Source organism: Cricetulus griseus (assembly GCF_003668045.3).
Source record: "Cricetulus griseus strain 17A/GY chromosome 1 unlocalized genomic scaffold, alternate assembly CriGri-PICRH-1.0 chr1_1, whole genome shotgun sequence".
In the NCBI taxonomy this organism is placed as follows: Eukaryota; Metazoa; Chordata; class Mammalia; order Rodentia; family Cricetidae; genus Cricetulus; species Cricetulus griseus.
This window is the reverse complement of record NW_023276807.1, coordinates 208,475,309-208,484,240: the sequence shown is the minus strand read 5'-3', so window position 1 is coordinate 208,484,240 and position 8,932 is coordinate 208,475,309. Positions and strand designations below refer to the sequence as shown.

General features: G+C 39.4%; 2 gene segments (V, D, J or C); both read right to left on the bottom strand.

Moving 5' to 3' along the window:
* Positions 1-519: 519 nt before the first annotated feature.
* Positions 520-7,734, bottom strand: LOC103159608. The segment is given in 2 exon segments: positions 520-854; positions 7,662-7,734. Coding segments are annotated over 2 exon segments (408 nt in total).
* Positions 7,735-8,046: 312 nt separating this feature from the next.
* On the bottom strand, positions 8,047-8,541 carry LOC103159607. The segment is given in 2 exon segments: positions 8,047-8,384; positions 8,496-8,541. Coding segments are annotated over 2 exon segments (384 nt in total).
* Between the last annotated feature and the right edge of the window lie 391 nt (positions 8,542-8,932).

The following is an 8,932-nucleotide window of genomic DNA, read 5'->3' as shown; positions in this document are numbered from 1 at the left end:
CCAGGGAGATACGGAGCATGTGTAGCCTCATAAGCCATGATAATTCCATGAATGACATCAGTTAGGTTCAGTGTGTAAGAATTACAGAGGATTGTAAACACATACACAGTTTCATTCAGCAAGAAATGTTATATTTAAAAAATTACAAATTCAGCCTATTATCATAGTTAATGCTTATAACTCTAGCCCATGAGAGGAGCAGGCAGGAAGAACAGGAGTTGAAAGCCCACCTCAGTTTCATCAGGAGTTCAAGGCCAACCTGGGCTACTGGAAAGCCCATCTCACAAAACAAAAACAAAAAAGGAAATCACTGTGATATGTGACTGCTTTTACTCTGTCTGATCAAGTCTAAAGTAAAGCATGCTCACTTCCTGTTCTTGTAATGTGTTCTTAGTGTTGATTAGCATGGTTTACACTGCAAAAGTGCCTGGGTGTGCAGTGAGTCTCAACAATAGCAGACCTGCCTCTAGTCCCTAAATGAGGGATGTCAGACACACTCAGCAGTCATACCCCTGCTTCTCAGAGTTTGTGCTCAGCTCCCCCTGCAGATTGTGCCAATGTGTCACTCAGAGCACAGTAGTACACAGCCGAGTCTGACTCTTGGACCGAGGCTTTCTGCAAGTGGAAGGAAGTGGATTCTTTATCATATGTAGCTTCAAAACCTCTGCTGCTTCCTTTCTCATTGGCCTTGGAGACTCTGAAGAGGAGCTGTGGACCTTCTCCAGGATACTGCACGTACCAGAACAGGGCTGGGTACTGTTGGGTTTCATAGGAGCAGTTCACAGTAACAGAAGTCCCTTCAGAGAGTGTCACTTGACCTTCTGTTTGAGTCACTGAGTCTCCATTGCTTTCTCCTAAAAGAGAAATTAGCAACAACAATTCAGTGTGGGTCACTTTGGCAGCGACCTGTATTCTATCTCATGGGAAGAATATCCTTAGAATTTATATCAATATCATAGAACAAGACAGAACCTCCATGTGTCATCCCACTTACCAAACATTAGAAAGACTGCAATCACTAGTCCTGGAAAAGAATTCATTTTCTGAGCCACTGGAGTGGGTGAATCTTAATTTCTTGAGTCAGAAAAGGTTAAGGTTATAGTGAAAGGATGAATGTGAGCCAAGAATTAAACAGGAAATGTGTATGGGTTACGTAGATGTACCCATCCCCCCCATCCCATTTTAGGCAGTTTGCTAACCTCAGAAGACTGTTGACCTATATGCTCAAAGTCAATGATGGAGTGACACTCTTGGATCTCTTGTCTAAGACACCTGGTATCTTTTGAATGGTGCTTCTGTAATTCTGAAGAATAGTTGTGATAGGTTTGTTTGTTCTTTTATGTTTTCTTACCTGGGAAACACCATTCCGTGACATTTCTTAGTTTCCTGTGTAGCCAGTTTGTGCTATGTGGTAATCCACTGGAAAAATCAGGCAAGCAAAGAATGTCAACACATGTTTAGTCACTACCAGATGACTTTGGGGGAAAGAGACAAACTTTTTCCATTGTGTTACCCTATAGTTGGACAGGTGTCATTAACCTAAAAGACAGCTAACACTTACTTCTTAAATAAATAAATGAATGTTGTTTGTTTAAAGGAATGTCATTACTTGAAATAGTTAACTTGTTTCACATTTGAAACACTTACCTTAAGAAACTCAATTAATTAAATTTTTATTAATAAAAGTTTTGAGAAAGAAAAACGATAATTTTATATTACATGTATATTATTGCAAATTTTAAATATTGTCAGTGTTACTAAGTGATAGAACGAACACAGCATATTATGCATGAGGCTTTGTGAATCAGTCTCCATCACCTTAAAAATAGTAATAATAATAAAAATCCCTCTGGTGGTGAAGAGAATGGTACATATAGGCACCTGTGTTTGAATACTTGGTTCCCAGATGGTAAAACTAGGAAGAGTTAGGAGGAGTGGTCTTGTCTTGAGGTTTCAAAGGACTCAGCCATTCCCAGTTTCTCTGCCTTGTGGGTGTGACTCAGGATGGATGCTCTCAGCCATTGGTCCAGTACTATGCCCCCATGCCATGCTCCCCACCATTATGGACATAGACACTAACCCACTGAAACTGTAAGCCCCAAATAGACTTCTGTAAGTTACCTGTGCCATAGTGTCTCTTCACAGCAACATAGAATTAACTAAGACAAACCCACATAACTTTTATTCCTAGAGAAATATAGAAACTGAAGACATTGAATACCTATGGAAATGAATGGAATTCCCCTTCCCCTGACATGTGATTGACCTATGTGCACCAAACAGATTCTGCCTTACATGTAGCTGCAGATCCATTGTTGTTTTGTTACTATACTTTCTATAGATATTTTTCTCAACCATGCTTTGATGGGGGTTTTCCTTCTGTATATATGTTTCTCTTATTGGTTGATGAATAAAACACTGTTTAGCTAGTAGCTAGGGAGGAAGGATAGGTGGGACTACCAAAGAAGGAGAATTCTGGGAAGTGTTGGCAAACAGGGGTCACCATGTGGAGCCCAGGAGAATAGGATATGGCAAGCATTCTCTTGTAAGTAAGATGACGTGGGAATACATAGATTAATAGAAATGGGTTAATAATTAAGATAGAGCTAGCCAATAAAAAACTGTAGTCATTGTCCAATAATTTAATGATTATTATAAGTCTCAGTGTGTTCATTTGGGGCTGCAGTGGCAGTGGGACCAGGCCACTATAAGAACATCTCGTTATAGTGCTTTCTCTATATCTTTACCTGTCAACATTATTTACATAACCAATATGATTCCATAAAGTTATAGTTACACAGGAACATATCCTCCCATAAAGTATAGTCGCACAGGAACATATCCTCCCATAAAGTCATAGTCACACAGGACCATATCCTTCCAGAGTGAATATTTTTTTTCTGAAGAGACTAAAAATTGAACTAAATCTCACCCTCTGGGAATAGGCACAAATGGCGTGTCTGTTTATGAATAGTATATTCTTCACAATGGAGACACTCTCCGGCCCACACAGTTTTGAAGTGTGTATTCACTAAGGGATGTCTCTGATTGATAAATGCTCTAAGACTCTCAAGAGGATCTGAGTTCAGTTCCCAACACATGCATGGTGACTCACAATACCCTTCAGTGCCAAAGCCAGGAAAATCCAATGTTCCTAAGGTTACCCACAGTCATTAAAACACACACACACACACACACACACACACACACACACACACACACACACACAAACGCACACGCACACACACAGGCACGCACATGCACACACGCAGGCACGCACATGCACATGTGCATGCACATGCACACATACTCATTCACACATACCATTAAAAATACTAATTTAATTTTTTCAAGGTGTGGATCGCATTATAAAGTTCAGAAGCCATCCATGGTTTCTGTCACACAACAGTCTCTTTTTTTCCCCAGTAACAGCAGCCCCTACTGCTTGAAACAAGATATACAACCTCTCCATGTTCTGACACAGTCAGAATGCTTCCTAACTGAACATCACTGAATGAAGAAGGCAAATAAAGACTGCATATGTCGTAGGAGGCTAAGTTTTCTTTCTGTTGATAGTGGCTATTGGTTTTCTGAATTTCTCCATTGTCAACTAGAAAACTATGTGTATCTGAGGACAAAGTGAAATTGCACAGTATTTAGGAGGCAGAGAGGAGGCATCATGTCACAGACCTCCCCAGTTGGGTATGGGGGTCGCTGGGATGAGGGACCTGGAAGACTAGGTGGGTTAGGATTTGGCAGTGACAAACAGAAACAAACACAGAGGCAGTTTGAATCTGAGTGTTTTTGTAGCTCTAAAGCAAGGATTTTTATACAGAATAAAACAAATATCTTTTCAGAATATGTGTTCATTGAAGCAAACCCAGATAGAACAAATGACATCATTGTTAATTGGCACAGTAGGACACAGAATCATCCGAGGCTAACCAAAACAGTAAATTACAAAATTTTTCAAGGTTGACCATAACACAAAACCATTCAAGGCTAACTGCCTATTTCTTAGATCAGATTAATAAATTTTTATGGTCAGTTATTGTTTAATATCTATTACATAGCTCTTATGAGTCTTTGAAATATTGAGCTATTTTGACTCTTTCTTATTAAAAAGCTTTTTTTACCAAACATTTAAGCCCATTCTCCATCACACATGTACAGCCATATGAAAATTTAATTTTGGGAAAGTATTTATCTTAACACCACTTACTTATGTGAATGACGTGAATGATTTGAAAAGTGTTGGTTTTCCCAGAGATGAGGTCATGGCTAGTGACCCAGTCTCAGAGGATGGTTTTTTATTTATTTCTTTTGTCTAAAATGTCAGCATAGCCCTTTAGGAACATATGTAAATATGAAAAAGAATAGAAGAAAAGAAATTGCCGTGAGAACTTTGGCTCAATATTTTTCTCCAGCCATGAGTTGCACAACCAGTTCTAGGAGACCTCCTTCTTTTGAACTTATTGCCTCAGTCTGCACAGAATCTACTGGATTTGGTGTGGCAGCACCAGCCATTGTCTCTGGAAGACCATCATTGCATAGGGATTGTGAAAGACACTGGGTACTGAATGGTTTCCTCTTGCTCTTGTTTTACTGTATTTCCATCTAAAAGTAAATAGACAACTGCACAGTAAGTAAATAACCATCACTACAATACATCTCAGAAGCTAAAAGTACCATGTAAACTATCACAAAAACAGAAATCAGAACCATAAAATTCATCACAACTAACAGTAATTATGATGTTGCAATCCTTGAGGACTTCTCATTACATTTGCCTCAAATAAAGTATTCTTGCTTCCTTCTATCCATAAAAATTGAATCCTACAGACTTTGTCTATGTATTTGCCTCCTATGACCACCTCTGTGTTAAAACTCTTCACTGAGTTATTTTAGTATCCAACCTTGAAAGGGGAACTTGAGTGCAAATAGTTAAATTAAGAAATATAGTTTTGGTTCTTCCTCCCGAACACTTGACTTGGGAGGAGAGATGACAAAGGCTGACAAAGGAAGACTGAGCTGCACATAGGGCTCTAGCAACACCTTGGAAACATGACTGGTGGTGACCTATTGACCTTTGTGAACCTGACTTCTGACTGAGACTTCCATTACTTCTGTTGGCACTGCCCTGACTAAATGCCCATCAAAAGTGACGTGTTGCACATTTTAAATTGAGATGATGCACAGTAATTAGAAACACTGAAATAGATTATTAAGACTTTCCTATGTCTCCAAATTATTTTAGTAAAAAAGCAAACCTCACAATCATCATACAATTTTTTGCAATAAATATTACCCATTTTATTTTAAAGTTAAGTGTATAAAAGTACAACTTTAAAAGCAAGCATAATAATTTAAAGCATGTATTTTTCTTTATGAAGATTACTTTATGATCACAGAGTTATAATTAAATTAAATATTTAACAATCTTCATTCCATTCAAAGGCAGGTTAAAATATTTACAAGGATGCCTGAATATGTGTTTCATTTACTTCAGACTTCTGCTTTTTGGATTGTTACTGTCTCTGAAGGCAGAATCTTAAAGAAATGGAAATTGCTGCTGGTTAAGAAAAATAGCTTACACAGCTTTGACCTATCTTGATGGACTGAAGGGATGGCGATGAAAACTGTAGTCTTAATAAATCTTCCACAGCCAGAGGTTTAAAACTCATACTGTTACAAATTAGTGAGGACAGCAATGTTTATTGGCTACTGAATTCCAGTCATCATGACATTTCAGCAGGAAGCACTTTATAAGACTTAAACTTATGAGTAGCAAAGTTGAAAACTCATATTAAGGTAGAGGAACAGAAATTAAACAGCCAGTGATTCATTTTAAATACAAAAGCAACAAACCAAACCTTATCATTTCAATTTCTTCATCTTTCCTCACCAAACCTGGCTTTTCTTAGAAAATTAGTGTGGAACCCTAGCCTTGACAATGAGCTTTATACATATCCCAGGAACTTTCTAATATATCATCTCATTGAAATTCCATAAGACTAATTATAAAAAACGTTATTGCCCACTGTGGAAGAAGGAGATAAAGTAAAAATCACCGGGTGTTCAAAAGGATATCTTATGTTTATGTTACTATTGATAAGATGCTATCAGATAAATTTACTAGAAGACTTGGACCAGGTTAGAAATTCAATTTGGCACAGCACAGAGAGTCTACCACAAGTTTTCACAGCCATGGAAACTCTGCAATAAGAAGGAAAATGTCGGAAGTGTAAGGGAGGATAGAAACTAGTAAGAAAGTGTCATCCAGTAGACTCTTCTACTTTCACCCACATTTGCTCGTTTATTTCCTTAGGAAACAGAAAACCAGCTCTAGGTTTCCTGCAGTCTCAATGGACTCTTATCATGCAATGTTTTATCATTGACATATATTTTAAAAACACAGAGCTACACTGTATTAACTTACACAAATATAATAGAAAAGCAAAGTGCAAATTTGAGAAACAAAGTTTATCAGCTTTGTTTTCAGAGGATGAAAGGGAATAACATTGAGATGAAAAACAAGAACAATTTCACTGATAAATATTTGAAATTTTATTTGAAAAATTACATGTGAGTATAACTATATTAATTATATTCATACTATATACTCATAATATATACTTAAGGTTGTCATAATTTGTCAAATACCAAATATAATTTTCTAAAGCTTTGGGGTTTTCCACTTTCCCACTTGTGTATTTATGGAAAATTGGTCACACTTACAGAAGAAGAAATAATACTGCATCGATCACACATGATCCTGTGACTCAGTCATACAAACAGAATTCCTATGAGGTCACAGCTGTTCTTGCTCCAACTATTCTCAGTTGAGACAGCCTGCTTCCCACAACAGTCTGTTCCTTATATTTTTGGTTGTGAGCCTAGCCTTTAATGGCTGAGCCATCTCTTCAGCCCAATAGTCTGTCGAATGAGCAGACAACACGAGGAATGAGAGGCTGCAGACTTGAATGTAGGCCCTTGCAACTTCACAAGATTGCTCATTCCAATGCCCTCTATAAACTCCAAGTGTTCCCCTCCTTCCTTGCAGACCCCCACTTCCTATAAGAGACCCTGTCCTTCACTGTTTGAAGTAGTTTCATCTGTTGAGGTCAGACTCTGGTCTCTTTTCTGCCTTCTGTCTCTTTACTCTGTGCTCCAAATCTAACAAAGCAGCCATGAGCAGGAGTAAGGATGGCATCCTACTTCTCTTTCCAGTTGCTATGACAACACAGTTTGACCATGATCACTTAGTAGAAAGAGGATTCATTTCACCTAACACTGCCAGGTCACAGTCCATCATAGCATGGAAGTCACAGCAACAGAAGCTTGAGTGAACTTGCCTCATCACACATATCAGGAACAATGAGCATAGAATGCTTCTTGTCAAGCTCTACTCACTCTCTCCACTTCACTCAGTGTACAGGGCAGACCTGGAAAAGGTGCTGGTCATGTTCAGGCTGTGTCTTTCTATAGTGATTATTGAAATCTGCCACAGAAGCTCACTCCAACCTAATCCAGATGAGTTCTTATCGAGATTCTCTTCATGGTGATTCTACCCTGAGTCAAGTTGACTGAACATCACAGATGAGAGTGTTTCTGAGGCTCTTGAGGCGGTGAGACAAGCTGTTACACTTCCCAACACTAACCTGCAGTCTGAAGCAGGAAGAAGCCAACACTTCTCCCTCTAGTGCACACTACATAGGCATCCACTGCAGCCATTGCTTATGTGGAACTGAGCTGTATCTCCAAGTCTCCTGGAGATAACCAGTCAGTAGAAATCATTAGGGAGGTCTACAAAACAACCATTAGGGAAGCAACCATGTCTCAGGAATCATTGCATGGTTTGACTCTGCTATGTCACTTTTCCTGGAAGCTGTGACCAAATGTCTATACATGGCAGATAGAGCACCAATGACAGACCAAAGGAGTGATTGCAGAGAAATCCATCTGTGAGAACTAATAATTTTATTTAGGTTACTTATAGTAGAATGGATGATTGAAAGTCAATCAGCTACAGTCCTCCCCAGCATCTTACAGGTTTGTGTTCAGCTCCCCCTGCAGCCCCAGACACTGTGCACTCAGAGCACAAAAGTACACAGCCGAGTCGCTGAGGTCCACAGAGGCTTTCTTCAGGTGGAAGGAAGAGTCGCTCTTCCTAAACTCAGCCTCAAAGCCATTCAAGCCATGAACCACGGGATCTCCGGAGTAATACCTGAGGAGAAACTGGATGTTGTGGCCATGACGCTGCATGTACCAAAAGAGGTAAGAAGCTCCACCATAGGAATAGTTGCATCTGAGCTCCACTGAGTCTCCTTCGATGACAGTGACATGGGCATCACGCTGAGTAACTGACTGTGCTTGGACATCTCCTACAAGATCAATGATAAATCAATAAACATGACGCAGATTTCTTACTAAAGTTCAAGTGAGAAAAACACTGATTCCTATGCATCTATAAATAATGGGGAAGCTTTACTCACCCAGGAAAAAATGCATCCCCAGGAACGAGATGAGGACTGGAAGCATGGCTGAGCACTGGGAACACCTCTTCTGCTTCCCTGAAAAAGCTTGGCACATGAAGTTCCCAGTTCTTGAAGATAAAGGGCACCAAGTTGACTAGACACCTTCCTTCTTTAGATAAAATTCTAAAATAAAATAAGCCTGCAGGAGTGGCCCTGTTCCTGGGAACTTTCTAGCCTCTGGCTGTCTTCACTTCTTCACTTATCAGATGTCTAAGAACTCAGACAGATGCAGGGAGCCACTGAATTCAAAGTGGGGACCAATTGCAGATATAGCAGCCTCTGCACTGTGCAACACCGCCCTCTGGCGATAGAGACGCTGAAGCAAATCCATGTGTTCTTTCTGTCTAGAGTGCACCTCATATTTTTTGAGTCCTAATCTAATGAAAAACAGGCCA